At 42.1% G+C, this 24,305-nt stretch overlaps 2 protein-coding genes across 4 annotated transcripts in view; one reads left to right on the top strand and one right to left on the bottom strand.

Moving 5' to 3' along the window:
* Positions 1–4,171: 4,171 nt before the first annotated feature.
* Positions 4,172–20,032, bottom strand: LOC135270549 (uncharacterized). Its single transcript, XM_064366101.1, has 3 exons — positions 19,878–20,032; positions 19,344–19,754; positions 4,172–5,032 (listed from the first exon to the last, which is right to left on the bottom strand). The coding sequence occupies exons 1-3, from the start codon at positions 20,030–20,032 to the stop codon at positions 4,936–4,938; spliced, it is 663 nt and encodes a 220-aa protein (XP_064222171.1). The 3' UTR covers positions 4,172–4,935.
* SEMA6A (semaphorin 6A) overlaps positions 19,303–24,305 on the top strand; it is a 129,638-nt gene continuing 124,635 nt past the window's right edge. For all 3 annotated transcript variants that reach the window (XM_012448709.3, XM_012448701.3, XM_012448693.3), the window contains exon 1: positions 19,303–19,701. The gene's annotated coding sequence lies outside the window, so the exon portion shown is untranslated. The remainder of the gene's footprint in view (positions 19,702–24,305) is intronic.

Here is a 24,305-nt window from a genome sequence, read left to right as displayed (position 1 = left end):
ACAAATGGATTTTTTTTTTTTGTATTTTTTTTTTTGATTGCACTTTAGATTCTGGGGTACATGTGCAAAACATGCAGGATTGTTGCATAGGTACATACATGGCAATGTGGTTTGCTGCCTCCATCCCCTGTCACCTATATCTGGCATTTCTCCCCCTGTTACCCCTCCCCAACCTTATTACCCCCTGCTGTCCATACAAATGGATTTTTATAAATGAATTCAGTTCTCTGTTTTGCTATCCCTTAAAGATTCATGCCTACTCACTTTGGAGTTTCATACCATCTGCAGAATCCATTCATCATTCATTTAACAAATATTTCCCCTAACTTACTTCAATTATTTTTCTATTTTATTTTATTTCCCAAGCCCATCCACTTTCTTTTATAAGCAGTCAATCTGATGTGTATAATGTATACCTTTGTGTTTGTGCTTTTGCAAAATGTATATTGCTATCTGCATGCATGTATTTTTTGTTTTTTAAATGGCATTGTGTTAGATATCTAATTTCTTTCATACCTCTTACACTCTGCAACAACTATATTGCCGTGTATGGAATCCATCATTTCTAATTCTTTTATAATTATTACAAATTCTTTTGCTATTAGGTATAAAGGGTTGAAGAAGAAAATTCATGATTTCTGTTTCCACAGAGCTCACATACTCATTTACAAAAAGCATTTTAAAAACCCCACATATAGTATGACGAGTGCCGTATATATTGATAAATATATAAATATATTGAATATATATCAAATATATAAATAAATGTATTTATATATTTGATATATATCAAATATAAATAAAAATGTTGAAAATATATCAAAATATATTTTGATATATTTTCAAAAATATCTATCAAATTCTTTCTGTGTGTTAAATATGACGTTAAGCACTAGGGATAAAATAGAGAACAAGGTAGTAGTGATAACTGCCCTCAGGAGGCTTACATTCTAGAGGATTATCCAAGCCTTGCAGATCATGGAAGGGATTTAAGTTCAGTGGCAAATAATGAAATGGTTTTATGCAACAAAGCATGACAAAGAAACTTGTATCTTTATTCTGGATGGAGTAATGGATTAAACAGAAGCAAGACTAGACCGAAGAAACAAGTTAGTTGCAGCAGAACAATTGAGAAACTATAGTGGCTTCAACAGGGTGGGTGGCACTGGAATAGAAAAGAAGGAAGAGAGTGATGTGACATATTTTGGAAATGGAACGGACAGAAGTTGATGTTAGATTAATTATGAGGGGTAAAGAGGAATCAAGTCATGTCCCTGAGTTTCTAGTCTGGAAACAGAGATGGAGAAGACTGAGCATGGATCAGGTATGGGGAGAAAAGCAAAGTCCTGTTTGGGTCATGATGTCTATGGGGCATCTAAATGGAGGTGTCAAACAGGCAATCAAGCATATGGAGGTGATTCTCAGAAAAGGCCTACGGACTGAAGATGCAGATTCAGGAGTCATCACATATGGATGGTCTTTAAAATCATGGGAATGAATAAGAATGTAGAGAAAAGCAAACGGGGCCCATTGCAGATCCCAAATGTTTGGAGACCAGATGGAAGAGAAGGAGTCAGCAGGGAAATTGTAAGCAAGTACTCTGGAAGGATCCACTGTGTTTGGGTCATTTAGGTATCTTTGGCTATTGCCTTTAGCCAAAGCTGTTTGTATGGAAAGATTTAAAAAGGAGGCCTATATGGAATGGTGTAAATCAGGAAGTAGAGATGGTGCATGCAGACAAATCTTTAGTGACTATGGGCTGAAGCAGAGAAAATAAGGTAGGGTGATATCTGAAGGGAAATTTTGGCTTAATAAATTTTTTTTTAAGTAGGTGAGACTTGAGCATGATTAAAACATGATACAAAGGTACATAGATAGTGGAAGTTTCCTGAAAGGCAGTAGGAGATAAAAATCCAAGCTCAGGGGCAGGGTCCAGCTCCTAGTGAGAGGAGGGGCAGCTGTGGGTTGATAACACCCACTCCATGCCTTTCTCTGAATACCATTTCACTGGCAAAATGAGACAAGAGGACGAGCTAGTTTGAGAGTTCTGTTGAGATGGGTTTCACAATGAGCAGAAGGCAAAGGACCTACACTTTAAAAAGTAATTTGTTCAAAGGTCACTGTCAAAAACACTAGGCCTCAAAACAAGGAGACATCTATAGAGTTTAGCAGATAATCAGATTTGATATTGTCGGACAGCAAATTTGGGTTGAGAGAAGGCTGTCTGGTGGAAGAAAATTACTCCCTTCTGTCTGGGAAGAGACTACAACAGGCTTTGACAGAATCCCAGAGAAATTGGGCAGCCTTTCATTGTATTTATCAAAAAGCTGAAAGCTCCCTGCTTTTTCAGCTTAAGCAGGCATATGGAGCAGAAGACAGATTCTCCAGGATAAATAAAATTTGGGAATATCAGAAGGAAGGGGGAGTGATTAACTGAATGGGGAGTGGCCAGAAGACACACTAAGGCCATTTAGCATTTCATTGGTCCCTGGCCTGGGGCCAACACTCTTGAGACCTTAGCTTTGAGTCTGCACAGTCCTATGATGAATCATCTGCTTAAACCTGGGAAACAACCACACACAAATTAAATAGTATTTAATAACAGCTAAAGGATAGGTGTAAATAGATCTAAAAATTATTTCTTTAAATCTTAGGCTAAAGGGTACAGTATTTAATTTCCTTAATCATAGTATTCTCACAAATTAATGCTAGCATTTTGACTCTTTCTGAGTCAACTTCTTATACACAGCAATAAACTTACCAAATCACATCTTATGTTTTAAGAAATATGGGTGATTGAGTCACAAAGCTATACCCAAGAGGCCAATATTGACTTGGGGGCAGCAACATTGTAACCAGAGTAGCTGAGAAGAGATAAACCATTTTTGAAGTGTCTGATTCTCAAACCCAAGCTTATAATATGATATCAGAGGTAGTAAATAGAAGGGCAGTATATTTTTGTTACAAAGAATGCTAACTTGGGACCCGGTCTCTTAGTGCTATCCTGCTGTTCACATGGAGGTATGATGATTTTGGGCAAGTTGCTAAACTCCTCAGTCTCTTCATCTGTAGAGTATCCACTAGGTACTCGGGAATTTTTAAGATCTCTCCCAGTTTTAAAATCCCTTACTCTGATGTATTAATCAGGATTCATTCAGTTCTAAGTGACAGAAAGAGACCTCAAACTGACTTCAGTTAAGAGGGGAGATTTATTGTTTCACATAACTGCAAAGCTATTGGCAGCCTACATAGCACCTTCTGAGACTAGAAAAAGGGGCTCCTGAGTGAGCATTTGGCTTGGCAAACAATGGGAACCTTTAATGAAAAATAAAACAAAACAAAATGAAATGAACAAATAACAAAACAAAACAATAAACAAGTCTCTTTCTCTGAATAGACACACCCTTACTCCCAGATGCACACAACAAATTTCAGCACCCACTTACCCCTTTGGCTGGGAATGCTTTGCAGTTCACAATTGGCTCAACTCTATATAGTGGCCCTGAATCCCAGGGTAGTCTGGTATCATTGCCAGCTGGATCAAGGGACTCAAACACTGTCACCAGGACTTACTCTTTCCTCTTGGCTCTGCTTTGTTTGTTTTTGGATCCACCCCCTACCCCGAGTGTGTGTGAGAGAGAGATAAATTGAGGAAGAGAGAGGGAGAAAGAGAGACCCGTGACCAACCTGGGTCACATGCTGAATTCTTAAATTTGAGGGTGGGACTGGAGTCCTGTCAAACCACATGGATTGAGAGAGCAGAACACCTCGAGGTGCTGTTCCTAGAGAAAGGGGATGGATGCTGACCTGGAAAAGATAATCCATGCCCTTTTATGTAACTCTATGGTTTGCAATCAGCTTACCAAGTAGTCTTAGATGATCTGAGGCATTCCCCTCTGAAGTTTTTACATTGCCAAAAACCTTGACATTGTATAACCAATGCTGAAAATGCAGTATATTTGCACATTGCTGGTGGCATCATTAATTGGGACGAAGCTTTGGAACTCTATTGAATAATTTTGATCAATAGTCATAAAATCTGCTTGTATCGTGTGGTTTAGTAATACCCCTGAGAATTTATTTTAAGGAAATAACTCAAAATTTAAAATTCATGTATGTGAAAATGTTTATTCAACATTATCTATAATAAAAAGTTGGAAATGGCCTAGATGTCAACCACACAGGAATAGATAAATCAATTAAAACTGAATAAAATGTTAAGTAGCCATTAAAATGGCAATTATAAAGGTTTTATGCTGTGAAAAAAGTATGTACAAAATTATATAAACCATTTGATGACTGTCAAAGAAAAAAAAAGGTAAGCATATAGATAGCCTAGAAAGGAATGCCTAAAAATGGAAACCATGGTTGTGTTTCCAGTGGAGGTGTAATGAGGAAATTGTCTTGTCTTTAAATTTCTGACAGTGTTAGTATAATATTATCTTATAATGAATAAAGTTCATTGAACTTCAATAAAAGTTCAATAAATATTTTATTAAACAAAACTAAATAAACACACCCCTGAGTTCTGTGGTGAGAAGATTTATTTTTAGGGACCTTGACCTGAAGACAGGTCTTTTTGAAAAATGTTGCTGGAAGGCTCAGAATGTATATGTCTGCCACAGGCCTTGATTAATATTGTTCAAAGGAAGATAAAGGAAAAAAGGGCAGTTATGGGGGAAGAGGGAAGAGAAAGTTGACTTTAAAAAGTTAATGTTCTAATCACACGAGTCATACATAAATACATTTTCATTCTAAAACATTAAAATGTTACAGCTAACATTTCAGCTAAGACTGAAGTCCTCTTTGACACCTGTCATAATCTGCTCAGGCTGCCATAACAGTGTATTACAGTATACTACAGACTGGGTTGCTTAGACAACAGAAATTTATTTTCTCACAGTGCTGGAGGCTGGGAATTCCAAGATGAAGTTCTCACAGCGTTTGGTTTCTGGTGAGGGCTCTTTTCCTGGCTTGCAGATGAATGCCTTCTTGCCTTCTCACTGTATCTTCATATGGACTTTGTTCCCTGCTGTGCAAGAAAAGAGAGAGAAAAAGAAAGGGATTGAGGGAGAAGAGAGAGTTCTCTGGTGTCTCTCTTTTTTGTTTTTTTAAGATGAATTATCACTGTGTAACCTAGGCTAGAGTGCAATGGTGCAATCTTGGTTTACTGCAACCTCCACCTCCTGGGTTCAAGCAATTCTCCCGCCTCAGCTTCCGGAGTAGCTGGGATTACAGGCGCATGCCACCACGCCTGGCTAATTTTTGTATTTTTAGTAGAGACAGGGTTTTGCCATGTTGGCCAGGCTGGTCTCAAATTCCTGACCTCAAGTAATCTGCCTGCCTCAGCCTCCCAAAGTGCTGGGATTACAGGCATGAACCACCATGCCTGGCTGTGCCTCTTCTTATAAGGACAACAATCCCACCAATTCAGGAACCCATCCTGCCCCTTCTGACCTCATCTAATCCTAATCACTTCCTTATTCCAAATTCAGCCACACTGGGGGTTAGGGCTTCAACATATGAATTTTGAAGGTACACACATGTTCAGTCCATATCAATGCCCTCCTGTACCTAGATGCTTCTTCCCCAATTCTGACCTCCATAATCAATTTCCAAGTACAAGCATGTATTCAGATTTTTTTCTCAAAAAGAAAATAAAATGTATCCATAGATTTATAAAGTTATTTTTATTCTGTGTATTTAAAAACTCTTCCTGTGCACAGGCATTTTTAACTTGTTTTTTGTAAAATATGTCTTGGTGAATTTTCATGGTAGTTATGGGTACTTGAGCTGCATAATATTGTGATATATAATTACCAGATCCTATTAACTATTTTATTTTTTATGATTGACATATAATTTGTACACATTTATGGGGTACAATGTGCTGTTTTCATACATGTATACATTGTATAATGATCAAATCAGAGTAATTAGCATATCTATCACCTTACACATTTATCATTTCTTTGTGATGAGAACATTCAAAAGCCTATCTTCAAGTATTTTGAAATATACAATCCATTATTGTTACTCTAGTCTCTACTATAAAATAGAACACAGAACTTATTTCTCTTATCTAATTGTAGCCTTGTAACCATTGACTAATCTCTGCCCAGTCTATTAACTATTTTAAGTAACTGTCACCATATTGATAGGCATTTAATTAATTTCTTTTTTTCAATCACCAACAATTCTGCAATGAGAATCTTTATACATGCCTTTTTGTATACAAAGGTGAATATTTCTCAAAGATGACTTTGCTGGTTCACAGAATATGCACATCATCCAATTTTTTTGTTTGTTTGTTTGAGATGGAGTCTTGCTCTGTCACCCAGACTGGAGTGCAATGGCACTTCCTTGGCTCACTGCAACCTCTGCCTATAGGGTTCAAGCAATTCTCTGGCCTTAGACTCCTGAGTAGCTGGAATTACAGGAATCTATCACCATGCTCAGCTAATTTTTGTATTTTTTGTAGTAGAGATGGGGTTTCATCATGTTGGTCAGGCTGGTCTTGAACTTCTGACCTTGTGATCTGCCCATCTTGGCCTCCCAAAGTGCTGGGATTATAGGCCTGAGCCACCATGCCTGGCCCATTATCAATTTTAATAGATACTGTCCAATTGTCCCCTCAGGTGGCTATACCAATTCATATTCTCCCCAGTAATTTATGAGGCTGCTTGAACATTTGGTACTGTCAACATATATCTGTCAACGTTTGGTATTAATATCTTTGTCAATCTGATGAGTACCAGAAAATATTATCTTACTGCTTAAATTTGTATTCTCCTGATTGATGTTGAAGTTGAACATCTGGGATATATATTGACCAATTTCATTTCTTCCTAAGTATTGCCCCTTTATGTGTTTTTCCCACTTTTACCTATCAAATTGTTTATCATTATCTTATTAAATTTGTATAACTCCCTTATATATTCTATATGCTAATCCTTTATCTGTAAATTAGGTTGCAAATATTTTCTCTTAATCTGCCTTCTTTTTTTTTTTTTTAACTTTATTTATGGTATATTTTGTCTTGGAAAGTTTTTATTTTGAAAATAGTCACAATTTTTAATTTTTTCCTTTAAAGGTTTTGCTTTGTGTCTTAAAAAGGCATTTTCTCCCCCAAGATCATAATTGTGTTATCTCTTATACTCATTTAACCCTCATATTTTTAACCCTGATATTTTGTTTTTGTTTTTCTTTTACTTTTAGATATTTAATACATCTGAAATTTATTTCCAAAAGTGGTGTGAGATAAGAATTAAGTTTACTATTTTTCAAGTGGATAGTCAGTTATCCCAGTGCAGGGAGTTGACTTTTTTTTTTGTTGTTGTTAGAAGCTCATACTCTAAGAAGAGAAAACATTCTGATATTTCACAGTTTCTGGAACCAGCTCAAGAGGAAAATCAGCCAGTGTACACAGCCATGCCCATGTCTGGAAGAAATTGAGCACACACTTGAAAGCACAGAACCTACAGTGCATTCATTCTTCATGCAACAGACATAGGTTGTAAGTATAATTTTAGTATGGTTAGACATTAAGCCTAAATCAAGAGCTTTCTTCAACCTTGATCCCTCTCAAAAGCAAATAATCTTTTCCATAAATCAGATTACCAACCTCTGCTTTATCTCTTTTGTAATTAAGATTTTTCTGTAATTTGGTTTTTGTTTGAATGAGTACACATTTAAATGTAAACAATTTGCTGAAATTATGTTAGAGAAAGATTCACCATAACATTACACACATTTGAACCTACCTATATTTTTTTTAATTAGCAGTAACCTTATGCCTCAAAGACATTTTGGACTTGTGTGCATTTTTCCAAATGGCTGAAACAAGGAACCAACTGCATAGAAGATGTGTACCCTCTTTGCCTGACCATGCAGAGCAGTAGGTGAGTGGGTGCCGACTCTGCCTCGGTCACTTCACACCTGTAAAATTTTGGCTAAGTCTTCTTAATATTTGGTTGCCACATTTGCCCTGTCTGTTGAATGGAAATCATAAAAGGCCTTACATATTAGAATCATTATTATGAAAACTAAATGGGATAATACTCCAAAGCTCTTAGAATAGTATCCACAAGGCCATTTTTTCAGTGTTTGGGGAAGATCATAGCCCAGAAGGATGCTGCTTTGATAATGTTCTACTTTTGTCTTTTTAAAAAGTTTACATGCTTTCAGTTTATCTTTTTTCTATTATCACTACTTTTTTTGTGTGTATTTTTAAAAATAGAATCTTTGTCCCAAATTAGTTATCAAAGAAAGTTGGAAGATGTCTTTGTGGCAAGCACCTTGATCCCCATACCCCAGTTCGATTCCAGGGAAATGTGAGCCTCAATTATGGGTTTTTTCACAGTCACCCTGGAAGGCTGACTCCAGGCCTGAATTATGCCAATGCAGAGGACACTGGGACAATTGATGGGGAAATCACACATTCCCCCATAAAGTTTCAGGAGCATGCTTGCCATGTTTATTCACTAGGGTCCTTTTTGTACTCCAAACACTTTTTGCTTGGAGATTTCAGATACATAACCTCAGAAGAAACAAAAAAAAGCTCAGGATTGTCTGGGCTTACCTGGATTTTCTAGGCCTCAAACCTTTGCTTTTTCACACACATGCTGCTTCCCCAAGAGCTAAACAATGTCTCAGCCGAGCCCCTCATTTTATAGAACCAGTCTCTATGTCCATGTAGAGGCTTCTCTGTGAACACCATCATTGGGGAGCAGGTTTCATATTTTTGCATCTACGCTGACAATCGATAAAGATCTTGTTACCCAGAAATCGCCACAAAGTGCTTGGGATCCTTTTGCCTGCCATAGTAGGGGTGAACTAGAGGATGGAAAAATGAGTCAGTGAAGACACTGAGGGTATGGGAGGCCTTGTTCATTTTGGAGAGTCCCAGAGAAGAAAAGATTATAAAAAGGAGATTTGGAAGGCAAGAGATGGGTAGGAGTCCCAGTTCGGGGACAAGAAGCACACAGCTGTACAGAGAGTAAAACAGAGGAAAGAATTGCTGCCAGGAAGGGCCAATGTTGAGATAAGATTGGTGGACATTGTGTGCAAATCTAGAAGAGAAGCCCTCTCTTGACGCTGAGATAGGGCCAGACCTTTCATTCTTCCATTCCATGAAAAAAATAACAAGTGCTAAAACAGGCTTTACCTGTGCAAATATTAATATTTAATTTGTAAAATAAAAGTGCAATGCTTTGGGGTATGTATGTTATGTGTGTTTTTTATATATTTTATGTATACATAAATATGCTATATATAACATTTTAATGTATATGGTATGTGTGAACATTATTTGAAGAAAAGGTCAAAATAGATCATCCAAGAACTTTTCTGAATGTGAGATTCAAGCCACTAGCCCTGCTAGCCCCTCCTTTATGTAAGCCAGCCCAGGCAAGAGCAGGCCTGGGATACCACAGGACTGAGCTAAGCCTGAAAGGGAGGCTGTTAAGGTCTCAATGTTTGTGTTCACTCAAATTTCATATGTTGAAGGCTTAATCTCCAATGTGACAGTATGAGGAGTAAGGAAGCTTAAATGAGGTCATAGGGTGGGGCCTTGATTCTATGGGATTAGTGAGTACCCTTCTAAGAAGAAACACCAGAGAACTAACTCTCTCTCGATATTTCTCTCTCTCTGCTCTCATGCATCAAAGAGAAGCCACGTGAAGACATGGTGAGAAGGTGTTGAACTGTAAGCCAGCAAGAGAAAGAGAGACTTCGCCAGAACACAAATTGGCCAGAACCTGGATCTTAGACTTCCAGTCTCCAGAATTTTGAGGAACTAAATTTCTGTTGTTTAAGCCATGAAGCCTGTGGTATTTTGTTTTAGCAGCTCCAGCTGACTAACATAGATCACAGATGCCTAGATGGAGGTGATGATATAAGGCTAGCTCTCCCATTCCCGGTGGTCTGTGGAAGTGAACATCTGAAATAACCAGCAAGTAGCATCATCCAGCAAACTGGATTTTTAAAAAAAGTACCACAGGCTGTCTACAGCAACATTAGACAAATAAAGTACATTTTTAAAAACCTCTACGTTTGGGAGCATTTCTTGACAGAAAGCTGCTCATTTGCTTTTAACATTACCTAGTTTATAATACTTGCCTCAGTGGCCCTAATGTGATTGACACTAAATGTGGTAAAATGTGGTTATTCACTCAATCACTCAGCAAATATTGACTGCAGGTGTAGGACTGTACCAGGTGCTCTTCTAATTGCCGGCAATACTGTGGCTAATGAAAGAGTCCGCTTCGGCCCTGATGAAGTTTACCACTAAGTGGTAGGAGACAGGCATTAAACAAACAGGTAAACACATACAGAGTCAGATGGCAATAAGTGCTATGAGGAAAAGTAGAATAGGGTAAGGGGAGTAGGAAGAAGTATGGCGAGTTGTTATTTATATGGTCAGGGGAGGCCTGGCTGAGACACTGACATGGGAGCAAGGACCTGCAGGAGATGATGGAGTGAGCCCTATGGATACCGGAGGAAATGGTTTTGCAGGAAGAGGAAGAAATAAGAGTCTGAGGTGGGAATAGGCAGGAGGCAGGGTGGCCAGAGTGGAGTGAGAGACGGGGAGAAGTGGAGAAGCCAAGGCCAGAGCGCGGCAGAAGCCAGATGGTATGGGCTTTGGCTTTTACGCTGACTGTGACCAGAGGATGGTCATGATTTTAATGAATGAGTTAAAGGATTATTCTGGCTGCTATTTGGGATTAGATTTAAGGGAAGTAAGTTCAGAAGCAGGGAAAACAGTTATAAAACTATTGCAAAAACCCCAGATGAAATGATGGTGGCTTGGACCAGTGAGACAATGGTGACAAGGAGAAGTGATCAGACTCTGGATATATTTTGAAGGTAGGCCGACAGGATTTGCTGATGAATTGGATGTGACAAATGGGAAAAAGGGAGGAGTCAAGGACGGCTCGAGATGGTGAGGTCTGAGCAGCTGGAAGGAGGATGTTGTTACATGATCAGGAGAAGCAATGCTGATAAGTATCACTGCATCTCGAATCGCCTTCATCAACAACGCACTGAAAGGAACTTGAGAGTCTAAGGCGAGTTCTTGGTCCACAGTTAGCTAATTAATGCTGTCATACGCCATTCTTATTAAAGTTTATTTGGTGTGTTTTATAAGAAAAATAGCTAACCAGTTTACAAAAAAATAAGTAACCTAAAAAGGTAATGTATTGACTAAGGAATTAAACAAAAAGAGGAAATCCCCTAAAGCAAGGGAATCTAGCCAAAAAAAAAAAAAAAAAAAGTCAAACATTGGACTGTAATAACTTAAAAATCCAAGTCTGCAATCTTGTTCAGAAAGTAGAGAATAGAAGGGAACAGTAATAGTGAGGAGGAGAAAAGGGTTAGGGACCTTCAAAAGTTTGCTTCAACAGAAGGAAAGGCTTTAAAAGGTGACTGGGAGAAAGGAAATGACTCAATTGCTTTGAGGCATGCAAAGAAAGGGAGAGGAATTATGAGGAAATCAACGCGTATGTATTTATAAGAGTCTTAATAATATAATTAAATGACACAATACAGTAGTTCTTTAGAAAACAGGCGTGTAGGTTTTCAGTTCAAATGTTAAAATGTAACATTCTAGTTTATATTAATAAGTACTTGGTTATGAATAAAGATATATTTAAGAGGTTTCACAAAGAAACTGACATTGATTGTTCCACTTATATTTAGTGAAGTACAAATCAGGCACTGGTAACTAGTGGCTGAATCATCTGAAACTTTTGGAAAGGACCGAATTATATATTATTTATTTTGAAATGTAACATTTAAGCTCATTCCAGCCAAAAAGGTTATATCTGAAAACACTCAAATCTAACTAGTTTAGTCAGTATTTTATAGGACAGTTAACTACAGACTTGTCCCAGGCACAAAATCTAAAATTCAAGATCAAGTTAAGATATTGGGAAACCATCCTTATTTTTCATAATTATATGTACAGGGGAGTTTTCAGATGATAAATTTATATTCAACAAGGTAGTTTTTTATACTTCATTAAAACTGTACTTTAGATCCAAGCATATCATTTTTTAAGTACATTCATTGTTCACAATTATCCAGCCTAAGTTTAGATGTTTAAAACAGCTGTCTTCTGTTTTAAAGTTTCAATGTTAAAGAAAACAAAACACCCTTAGTTGTCTCATTTCTCTGGTTATAAAATTACTCTTAAATACACATTCATTATAATAAACAGCCCAGAAAATGTCTTTCAGTTGATATCAATACAGTTTTCTCACATAATCTAAAAACTAGAATTGGAACAAATTGAAGCATAATTTTATATTTAAGCATGTGCCAGAACAATCTTCTCTTCTAGTAGGCCTTCCACTACCTGGAAGCAAAGGCCTTGAAAGGCAGTTCTCAAAAAGAAGTATATTTTCATTTTCATCATTCTTTTGGCCAAATAGCAAATTCCAAAGTGGTATTTAATCAACCAGTTTATCTGGTTATGAAAAGTATAAATTACACTTAGGTAACTGCATTTTTAAACAATCTCATATCCCAGTAGATATCTTTAAGTCTAAATATTAGTAGGTGGGGCAATTAAAATAAGTTGTTTTGGAACAAAAAGAAGAAAACAGGGCCAAAGACAGTCTTTGCTCTGTGTTACATAACTAGAGATTTCAACTCAATGTAAAGAGCTTTTGTGGAGGAAAAAATGGAGTTCTGGTTTACTTAACATGTATTGTTCATTCACTACCTTATTTCTAATCTACCATTCTTTTAATTTCCCAAAGAATAATTTGATATCAGAAGTGAATGGAGCCAAAGCTCCACTGTGGTACAGTGGAACGACTGTTACACACAGGGTAGGGGGCCCACCGTGAAGCTATTCATGGAGGGGCAGACAGTAAATCACTGTTAGCAACTCCAGCTTGCTGGTAGAGCTGGCCCTTGGAGATGATCCGACATTGTTTCCAGTGAATTCAAATTGCAGTTTAACTCCTTCCATGAGTCTTCTAGAGTTCTATTTATATTCCTATTGCATCTTATTTTCAAGCATCTTGCTTTTGTAATTGTTATATTTACTCATTACTTTCATCTATAAATCTTTTTCTCCCCATTCAAAAAGCAAATTAGACATTTTACAGTTGAAATTCTGTGTTGGGAAAAGCCTCGATTTTGTTCATCTTTAGAACTGGAATCTCAAAATCAGAAGAGCATATGTATTTCTAGTGTTTTTTTCCTTTTCCTTTTTAAATGATCCTTTCCATCTAAGGATCTATTCTTTATCCTACTGAATCCTTGAAAAGGAACTCATTGCTTTCACTAACTCATGCCCTCCTTTATGTACCCTTACTCTTGGTTAAGTGCTAGCGATACAAGAGAAAATGACAGAGATGTAGTTCGAAGACTTGAGAAACTTGTGATCTAACAGAAAAGAGAAGCACTCAACAAATAATTGCACCAAATATTAATACTAGCTGTAATGTCTGATATGTATTATGAAGGAAATTCACAGGATACTTTGAGGATACAGAATGGGCAATACGACTTATCAGGGAAGTCTTGTTTGAGGCAGGGACATTGAAGGATGAGTAGGGGTTAGCCAGGTAAACAGGGAGAAGGGGAAGTTCCAGTATTCCAGGCAGGAGCACGAGGGCAGGCCTGTAGTTATAAAGAAGAAGGAACATGGAGCTTTCCAGGAACTGAAACACCAGTAATGCTGCAAGAAAGCAAGACAGCGATGGGAGCATGGCAGAGATGAGAGCAGAGAGGTAGGCAAGAAACTAATCATGCACAGTGTTAAGGCTGTATTAGGGTTTGGTGGTACCTATGGATGCCTCTGAAGTGTTTCAAGCAGGGCTTGACATGATCATATGCGTATCTTTCAAAGATAACTTAGGCTACAATCTGTAGAATGAATAATAGGACAAGAGAAAATAGAATTTAATGTTAATTTGGGAGAAAAGGAAACAAAAAATATTGCTATATATTGGTTACAGATACATATGGCATATGTAAAAGTACAGAAACAAGATGTAAGGATGCACGGAAAACTTATAATAGTATTACTTATTAAAAAAAGAAAATGAGAGTGAGAGTAAGAAAAAGATGTTGATGATAAGGAGATTAAGCTTTATCCACAATGTTTTATTTCTTAAAGACAGTAAACAAAAATGACAAAATAATAACAGTTGTTAATTCTGAGTAATGAAAATTGGGATGTTGGTTATATTCTTCTTTGACAATCTTTCAATTTCCTCAAAAGAAAAACTACGTTTAAAAAAAATGAGAGGAGAACCAAGAGACAGGGGTGTGTCATGAAAGCCAAGAGCAGAGAGTATTTCAGAAGAAACAAGCTCATTGTTGCTGATAATTCAAATTAAAATGAAAATGTTAAAATATCTACTGTAATTACTGTCATGACTGTCACTGAAGACTAGCAAAAGGGGACTGAGTTGATGAAAGAGGAGGAAGTGGCAACACTGGTTGTCAACAATCTCTGGGGATGTCTGGCTTTGGAAGAGACAAGAGAAGAGAGTGGCTTGAAAGAAATGGGGTCCAAGGCAGGCTGTTTCTAAGATGGGAAAGACCGAAGCTTGCTTACATGCGGATGGGCAGGTGCAGGAGAGGGTCTGGAGACAATAGGACAGAATTTCTGAGAATGTGTGAATTATTGGGAACATCAGGAGAGACTGGCCTCCTACTGGAGGAGGGACACTGCCTCATTCATAAGAAGAGATACTTAGAAAATAAGGAGTACAGAAGCAAAAACATTCCCTTCTGATGGACTGTGTTTTTTTCAGGGAGTACGAGGCATGAAGGGTGAGACATCTGGCTAAGGGGAAAAAGTTAGAGGCTAACGGAGATAAGGCAGGGCTTTGGATGATATTGAGGTTGATAATAACCTGCCTACATGATTTCCAGCAGGCTTCAGCTGCCTAGTTCAGGAGCAGAGACTACTGATGTTTACACAATTCAGAACTAGCTTTTAGTCAAACAGAAGTGGACCAAAAGATAGAGGAGCAAAGGAATTGAAAGTATTTGCAAGAGAGAGGGATTGATACTATGAAGCAATGCTAGACAGAGAGGAATGAAAGAAGGAGAGAGTAGGCAGATAAAGAAGCAAACCCAACAATCTGGAGGTCCTCAAGAAATCAGTGTGAATGTAGAGGGGTGCATGAGCAAGGAAGATTGAAGGAGAAGGGATTGGAAAGTGGGATGTCAGAATTAGTGATCTGGAAGATGGGGCCTTTTTGATAATAAGGTACAGCATAAAGCCTGGAGTAGGAGGCAGAGGGGATTAGAAAAAGACAGAGTAGATGAGGAAGGCAAGAAATGGAAAAACCGGTCAGTGGTTATATGGATGTTAACACTACCATGACAGGGACAGATAGGAGGGCAGTAAGTCTTTGAAGAATGGGATAAAATGAGACCACAAATGTATGTGTAGAGTATAGCCACCAAGGTCAGCCAGAGGTTTTTAGAGGAGGAGAAATGGCCTGAAAGGAGCATGAGGAGCAAGGAAACGGACCTCACTTTCTTGAGGAAGAGGAATAAAGGGGCAAGAAGGAGAAGAAACAGCCCCCAAAAGAAAAAGGCTGGGGAAAAGCAGTTGGTCTAGAACATAGCCAGGATTTATTGTGACCGTCGTTCTCATCCCTGGCTGCAAATGAGAATCATCTTTGGAGTTTTAAAACCTACCCATGCCCAGGTCCCAGTCCTTCCTGATGAATTAGAATCTTGAGCTTGGGGATTTGCATCACTGAAGAGCTCCCCTGGTCATCTAAAAGTGCAAGTGGATTTTAAAACCACTGACTTAAGGCAAAGAGGTGGAGGAAATTTTGGAGAAGGGGCTGAGGGTACAGATAGGTTTCTTGATTATAAATGACAATGGCCTGAATGTACAAACTGTGCTCCCTAAGTGTGTCCCCATGAACTTACACCCTCAAGGAACAGTGAGTAGCAGCAGCCCTTTTTTCTTCCAAGTTCATTACTCCGTTTTGTCTCAAAGCAGAGATTCTGATCAAACAGCTAGATGTGGTCTTTGCAGGGAACCTGAGTGAGTTTATCTTTCTGCTTTATTTTAATCTTCCTCCACACTTTTTCCAGGGGATCTGAGGAAAGCAGGAGCTGTCACCAGGCATTTAAGAAGGGGAGGAGGAGTTATGACAGGTAGCTCCCAGCCCTGACCCACTCATTGACACAGGTCAAGCCACTTCTTTTCTCTGTGCCTCCATGTAACTCCTGTAAAATGTGATGGTAGAACTGATGTGGAGGATGGCAAGGATGACAATGTGCCACTTAATCTTTACAAAGCAGTGTGTGCCTTGGACTTGGACTCCAGACTTACAAAGACCATCTAATGTAATCACAGGCTTCTTGGGAAGTGAGTAGAATAAGAATCCTCATTTACAGGTGAATCCCGCCCAAGGTCACCAGCTAAGTTACATTACCCGCAGATGGCCTCCAGAGACCGGGGCCTTAAACACTCCACTTTTTGTCACTTTTTAAAAAAACAGCGAAAGCTCCTTCTAATCACTCTGTGATTCTTTAACTCTTTGGCTTTCTTTCCCTGGAGGGACAGGATATACGTTACAGACTTCAAAGGCTTTGAAGGGGCAGTGGTTTTACTGAAAACTTAGGCAGGCTTCTGGAAGTGAGTCCGAGGCGCACATATGGGGAAATGACGTCATGAGGTTCCATCGCCTGGCTTCCCCACAGGTGCTCCCCTGAGTGTTTCCGGAGCCCGACAATAGCTGGCTTTTTTTCCAGCTCCACGAGCAGCTCTTCTGGCAGGTGGAAATGTAATACCACGTGGTCAGAAGGACGGCTCCTACTTGGATGGTGAGACTAGGATCTAGTAATTGCCAGGAAGATTCTGGGTGGTATTTCTTCACAGCGAAAAAGTAGACTCCAATTCTTTAACTGTCGTATTTTATACTTTTAAATTAGGTAGTTTTAATCACTCGCTTCTTGGCTGAGCGTTACTACAAATTAAACATGCAATATTATATTGAAAATAATGTCCCTTTAAACAATGTCCTAAAACTCGATGTGGGGCATTTCCAACATATCCATAAAGCAAATAAAACAACTTAATTGTTTGTTTCTCTAAGGGAAGAAGCTAAACCCGGAATTAATTTGGTTCAACCTGTGAAACAATTCGTTTGCTCTGCCTAATTCTGCCAATTAAAGAACTTTTCCCAGACACAATTAGCATGTAAATCAGCGGCGGAGAGCAGAGAAGGAGCCTCGGCGACCGGGGTTGGGTGGAGCGCGGGACTGAAAAACCACGCGGGCCGTAGGGGCCGGACCATCTGGCCGCGGTACCGCGCCTGGGGTGCACGGACGAGCCGGGGACCAACTCGCACTGACCGTGCCGTCATCAGCCAAAATCTGGGCGTTAAATAGCTCAGCCAGGGATCGAGCCGTCTTGGCCGCCAGATCCTTCTCTGAACCCCGCAGGATTCTAAGGAGACGTCCCAGAGCCGGCCCCCACCCAACTCGCAGGAACGCGCAATCCTACCCGCCGCCCCACACTCCCCAACCCCCTCCCGAGGCTGCCTCTAGGAGCGTCGGGGGCTGCGCGCGCACCTAGGGCCGCGCCCCCCCGCTACCCCAGGTCTGTAGCTGCCTTTGCCCGGGAAAGGTGGGGATAGCGGCCCCTGCTGACAGTTCTGGAGAACAGCAGAGGTACTGATTTTTTCTTCTTTTTCCTATCATTCTCCCCACCTTTTCCAGGTGGTGGTAGTGGTGGGGGGAATGGGTGTTGACACGTGTGCATTTATTCTTTGTGAAGCCTCTTGAGCAGATGGTCTGTACATGCAGAAGCGACAAAAAAAAAGGAACGTGGACTTGTTAGTGGCCCTAGTCCCAATCAGGGAACAGGTACAGTTTCCAATATAAAGAAACTTGGCCTAAGTGGGACTGAGATCCTGATCTCCGTACTTGCTTTTCTCAGCCGATTCCATGACTAGTAAATAGCTCTCCGTGAATTGCTGGGCCGTCTGGTGTTACTTTGCTTAAAGGCTGCGACTGTGGTCTGCACCATCTGCGAAGCTCCCTTGGGGAGCAATAGCCGCGGAGCGCAGTTGCTTTCGGGGCGCAGCGGCAGGGGGAGGGGAACGTGGTGGTGTTGCCCGACGAGTTGGCACAAGCCTGTTACTGCAAGACTTTGTAGCTATTGAAAGTTCAAGTGGTGAAAGGAGGCTGTGCCTGCCATTCTTCTTGTGATCATAACAATAGCGCCTTGGAAGTAGTTGCGATTTTCTTCTTCCATAAAGCAGTTGGGTTCCCATTGGAATTGTTTGCCTGTTATTTCTGAAGTTTACTTATTTCTAAGACCAGTCCACAGACTGTGAACTTTAAGAACTTTTAAAATAGATCGCCGTCGTTAAAAACACCATTCTCTCCACTAGTTTGCTTACTTCACATGCTTTATTAACGTGTGTTTGTACGTAACTAATAGCTGTGTTCTTCCAAGTGTATTTTTAACCGCAGCGGCCTCTATCCAATTCATCTAGTTACGTAGAGCGTCCATCGCTTCTGGAATCTACCTCTTGATAACAGTAATCAGAATCAGAAAGGCTCGACGTTCACTTACCCTCTTCCTTTAAAACTTTTCCATTTAAGAAAATCGATGAACAAAACCTTTCTTGTAACTCGCTCCTGCACTACGTCTATTTTTATTTATTTTTCTGATTTGTCAGGACTCAGCAATGCTGCCCGGGATTTTTTTTTTTTTTTTTTTTTTTTTTTTCTCCTAGCTAGAGCAGATGTGGGGGTGGGGGAGGTGAGGACTGGGCTCCTGCTGGAGTCGCCCCCGCTGAGCCTCCGCCTAGCGCGCGGTGGGGCCAGGAATCCTGATGGAAGGAAGCGGCGCTAGCCAGTAGGTCCAAGGCTCCACCTGCAGCCACACCGCGTAGTTTCTCCCTCTGCCTCACTCACTCGCACTCATACACACCACAGCTCTCCTTTGGGTCGGAGGAGACGCCAGCCAAAGTAGGCGGAGTTGCGGGAGGAGAGTCCGATCTGCGCAATCCAGTCCGGGACTTGGCTCCACCCGGGAGCGGCGGCCTCTCCGGTGACAGAGGAGTAGTGAGCGGCTCGGGGTGAGGCTGCAGCCAACTCCGCTCCCCGCGCACTCAGCTGCCCAGGCGCTCGGGACGCAGCAGCGGCGCTCCTCCGCGGTGCCGGCCGCCCGCAATGCCCGCTTAGCAGTGTGTGGCCGCGGCCAGCATCACCACACCCGTGGCACCGCGCTCCCGGCCACAGAGCCAGGCCAGAGCCGTGCACCCCTGCCCCAGCCCCCACCCCGCCCCCCGCCCTGAAATGACTTGTTAATCGGCGCAGACACCACCAAGGGGACTCACCGGAGTGGAATCCAAGTGGAATTTGGATTTGGAGAAGAGTTTCTTGAACATTCACCCTCTTCCTTGTTGGTTTTCTTCTTCTTCTTCTTTTTTCTTTTTGTTTTGGCTTCTTTTTTCCTCGCCCCTTCTCCGCTCGTCATTGGAGATGAACACATCGCGCTTGCATCCCAGAAAGTAGTCGCCGCGACTATTTCCCCCAAAGAGACAAGCACACATGTAGGAATGACAAAGGCTTGCGAAGGAGAGAGCGCAGCCTGCGGCCCGGAGAGATCCCCTCGATAATGGATTACTAAATGGGATACACGCTGTACCAGTCCGCTCCGAGCCCCGGCCGCCGGTCCGTCGATGCACCGAAAAGGTACGGCCCAGGCGCCCCGGCGCGCCCCACCTCCCGGGCAGCTGGACTCCAGCCTGAGGGTCCCAGGGCCGTGGCTAGCGCGTACTGTCGGCTTTGTGGTGCTTGCGTTTTATTTTGTATTGTGTCTCCGTTTCTCGAGCGTTGCCCGGTCCTAGGGGAGTAGCCGTGAGCCCTGCCTGCGGTTCCTCTCCGCCCTGCGCCCTAGAGAACGCCGGGCTCCACGTCGAGAGCTTTCCCACCCGCGTTGCGCACTCGCCCGGCGCCGCCCCGGGCCGCGACGGCGCGTATGGCTGTTCCTCCCGAGGGTGTGTGTGTGAGACCCAAGGCTCATCCTCTCGCGGGCCAAGCAGGGAGCAGAGCGGGCCCTAAAGGGTGGTATTCTCAGAAGCTCCCTGGCCTGATGTCGAAGGCAGGGGAAGGGGTTTTGCCCTCGAAGGCTGGAGGGGGTTGGGTAGAACAGCGCTGTTTTCGTCCGGTGCCAGGTGGGAGAAGGGGTTCCGCGGAGACGGTGTGGAAGCGGAGAGAATCTTTTGTTGTCAGTGTGGGGTCTGGGCTGGGCTCCGCGGAGTGCGAGAAACTTGTAATGGCCCTAGGCACCCGTGCGCCCTGTCTCTTGCTGAGATCCTGGCTCCTGTGGCCGCTGCCACCAGAGGTTCCGGGCTTTGTTTGCTCGAATAAGTGAGCCCAGGAGCAGCCGTTCGGGTGGCGCGGCGCCCCCACCCTCGGTCCTGTCCCCCGCCGCAGCTCCCACCCCGTGCGGCGAGGATGTAGTCCGTCGCGGCTGCGTCCCCCTGAAGCACCGAGCCCTTTGCACCGGGGCTGGCGCACGCCGTGCCCTCCTTCCAGATCTGCGCGGTCTCGCTTTGGAAAGATGTCCCAGGAGGGGGAAGGGTGGGAGACCTAGCAAGAGATGGCCCTGGGTGTGAAACCCAGACAAGGGCTCTGTCCCGACTCCTCGCTGTGTCCTAGGGCGCTGGCATGGGGGCAGTGGGGTGCTGGAGAGTCAGCCGGGCATTGCCCACCCACCCTGCCTGACCCTGCTGGGGAGGGAAGTGTCTCTTGTCCCGATTCTCCGCGTTTTTCTCAGCTCCTCACTGTGGGAGACCGTGCAAAACAGGATCCTGAGGTCTCCCCCCTCCTCTCACTACCCCAGCGGCACAGGGAGAGCCAGGGAGCGGTCCTGGACTTGCGGACGTCGGGAAAGGAAACAGAATTCCGCTGTTTTTCCCGCTCCCTCGCCGCCCCTACGCCCAGCGCCTCCTCCCACTTTACAGCGGCCGGGTCACTAGACCTGGCGCTTCTGGAAAGTTTCCCTGAAAGCCAGGGGCGGCAGGCAGGACCGGATTGTGGCTCAGCCTGTGCAGTCCGCGGGAAGCCGGACCTGGAGGGAATCAATTGTGCAGCTCCGGGTGCAGCTAGGAGCTAGGTCCCGGCCCTTTGGAGAAAGGAGCCTCCTGGCCCGCAGTACGTGCTCGACAAGTCAGGGAAGGGATGAATGGGGAAGCAGGACTCTGGAGGCAGGTGCGGCCACTGTGGACAGAGGCTGTAGCGAAGGTGTGTGAGGAGCAAGCCGGGGCTCGCTGATTTGCAAGTAGCCAGGCATCCTGAGCCATCTGCGCTCCGCGCGCGATTTCCCAGAGGCGGATATCCAGGGAGGGGCGAAGCAGAGCTAGGTGCGCGTGGAGCGGGGGAGGAAAGGGAGACTGGAGGCGCTGTCTTCACAGCCAGGTCAAGCACTTCCAGGGGCAGCCTCCGGCCTGAGTCGCCCTGGGGAGCCCTGCAGGCTGTTCCGCGTCTGTGTTTGGGAGAAAGGTGGCTGCTTTGAAACTGCGGTGGCCAGGCACAGCCACAGTGGGATCGCTCCTTTTTTTTACGCTCAGCTTTTTCACGCTACTGAATGCGATTTGTGAAAGGTTTAAAACACAGGAGCGCACGGACACACACACACACCCCACACCCCCTCGCGCTTGTACGCACAACTTTCTTTACCTCAGATCTGAAAAGCCATTTAACTCACTTGCAGTGTTGTGCCAGCAGGTCTCAGAAAAGCTATTTAATGCCCCCCAGCGCTGGTTTTTAAGTCTTTCCAGGATGAGAAGGTCGAGTGCCTTTGCCTTGTCTTTCTTTAATCCTGATAATTGCTCGTGGTCCTTCCCTTGGTAGACACACATCTTGGGCGTCAAGTCCGTGGTATGCTACAGTGATGGCAGGGAAGACTGGTGGTTTAATTAATTATTTAATTAGGTTTTCTCCCAAAAGTAAAGGTGTCTGTGTTTAATTCTGAATGAAAATATTCTTTTTTACGCCACACCCAAATGGCTACCAGAGGTCAAGATTGGAAGAATTTTGTATGACTTTAATGCTGTGTTTACTCTGCATGGAGTAGTTTTATGATTTACAGTAAGCTTTGATTAAACTACTCCAGGCACCAGAGTTAATTATTAACTTAACCTTAAATACAGTGGCAGAACTATGTCTCCACCTATTAACCTAAACTAACTATTAAAAAATAATTGCACTAGCTATTTGAATTTGGTTTACCTATGCTTGTTTGTATGGTAACTTTTATTTGAATCTTGAGTAACCCCTAGTTCCTGTTATTATTTTGGTTTTAGGACATTCTTGAATAGGCACTTTGCAAACCAGTCTAAAGCAGAAAAGAACAAACAACATCAAATTTAAAACCTTACTTTTGTATTATGAGTCTTTTTTTCACCTTGATGTAAAGAAGCATTCTACTTTATGTTCCTTATTTACAGTGTTTGTGGGTGACAGACTTCCCTATGTGTTGGGTTTTGTGGCTATCACCTTTAGAGATATGCTGCATTCTCAATAATGCATATAATCCACATATGTAAATGTTAAGTAGATACCAAATATCATTTCTTAGGAGCCATCGGCTGAATATACTTACTGCATATAATACCTAAGCTTAAATAGGTTAAAATTTTATAAGAACCAGCATAGAACACTCAAGTAAATGTTGAATTAACGAAAGAAATAGTCACACATGGTTCATGTTTCTCCACTTAGAGTGGACTTCTTTATTTTCCCTACAGTGAAAAAAATATATGTGCCTTCAAGTGGGTGGTTATTACAAGGGAGCAGTAAGTGCAACTTTTTATTTACACACAAACACACACCCCTCAAATTCTTCCAAAATCTAGTAAATGCTTTTTCCAACATTAAACACATATAGCAGTTGTATTTTGAGTAGGCGGTAACATTCACTAGTGAAGTCTAATATGTTGAATCAGAAGGATAGCAAGAGTTGGGAAGACTGTTATCTTCACCAAATAAAAATAAGGCATCCAAATTAAGAACTTGTATTAAATTCAAAATAAGCACTCATGCTTTAAAAGTAAATGGGTAGTTACACTCCTATATGAAATGGAAGGAAAAATACTATTTTGAACCAGGAGTTAAGTCAGATAGTTTATTCAGTGTACATTGTGGTTCAGCTCTTTTCAGAGCGGGACAAAGGAGTGATGATGGGATGAAAGTTTTTTTAGGACTAGATTGCCAAGAGCTAATATAGTCTCTCCATCTTATTTGTTTGCAGGAAGGAATCACAGAACAAGCTAAGCTAATTGCAAATGCTTTAATTAGGCATCTGCTGTTTGTGTAAGGCAATGCCTAGGAAACCCTATCTCTGCACCGCCCCTCTCCACACCCTTCTTTAGGTTTAGACAGTTTTCTGTCCTCCTCCTAAAGTGGATGCTCCTTGACATATTTATATAGGAGCTTTGTATTATGGCATCCACCTTTGTGTATGCCAGGAGAAGATAAAGCCTTGAAGCATTGTGCTAAGCCCTCCAATATCAGGACACCCCACTCTCTCTTGGGGTGCCTTGGATCCAACTTTTCCCTGAGTTATTTATATTTCAGAGTGAAGGCTTTTCTCATCTGCTTTCAAATGTGCTGCAAGAGCAACTGAGCTATAATACTCTGCTGGCAACCACATCGTTGCCTCTTGGGGGTATGGTAAGGTAGAGAAAGGCAGGAGGCATTTAATCCCTTTGAAATGGGCAAATGAGATGTCATACCACACAAACCTCAAGGGGAGGAGTTCAGGACAACTTCTCAGCATGGGACTATTGCATATAGTTTATACACAAGGGTATCTTATTTTGTGAAACAGATGAACTCTTGCAAAACTTTTTTATTACAGTAATTCCATTTACACCCATAGAGGGTATCATATAAAACTATAATACACTGATGATTCCCAAATAACCTCTTCATCCCAGACCTCTCTCCTGGACCTCATAAATAACCAATGCTTAGTGGGTAGTTAGCTTCTCCTGAACCTAATAGACATCCCAGACTTACGTTTACACAACCTAATTTTGTATCTTTCTCCCCCAGATTTGCTTTTCTTATAATCTTCTCCATCATAATAAATGGCACTTCCATTCTTTGAGTTGCTGGGGACCCCAAATTAGTTCTTGAAGCTTCTCTTTCTCACCTACATCCATTGTGGCTGCAATGCTGTTGGCTCCACCTTCGGAATGCCTGCAGCTTCCTTCAGGTCTTCCTTCTCTGTGGCCCTCAAATTGGCCAAGCCATGGTCCTCTTCTGCTAGGTTTTCATGCCAGCCTCCC

Source organism: Aotus nancymaae, unplaced genomic scaffold (assembly GCF_030222135.1).
Source record: "Aotus nancymaae isolate 86718 unplaced genomic scaffold, 86718_ANA_hifiasm-v0.15.2.pri h1tg000064l_0, whole genome shotgun sequence".
Taxonomy (NCBI): domain Eukaryota; kingdom Metazoa; phylum Chordata; class Mammalia; order Primates; family Aotidae; genus Aotus; species Aotus nancymaae.
The sequence above is the reverse complement of the archived record's forward strand: the minus strand, read 5'-3'. Positions and strand labels throughout refer to the sequence as shown.

What these genes read in the sequence shown, in the direction of transcription:
- LOC135270549 (XM_064366101.1), bottom strand. Translation starts at nt 20,032, where the DNA reads ATGAGCCTTGGGTCTCACACACACACCCTCGGGAGGAACAGCCATACG. An exon ending in AGGGCGGAGAGGAACCGCAG is followed by an intron (nt 19,755 to 19,877) that starts GCAGGGCTCACG and finishes TGGGACCCTCAG; the next exon opens with GCTGGAGTCCAGCTGCCCGG. An exon ending in TCCACTTGGATTCCACTCCG is followed by an intron (nt 5,033 to 19,343) that starts GTGAGTCCCCTT and finishes TTTCTTGCACAG; the next exon opens with CAGGGAACAAAGTCCATATG.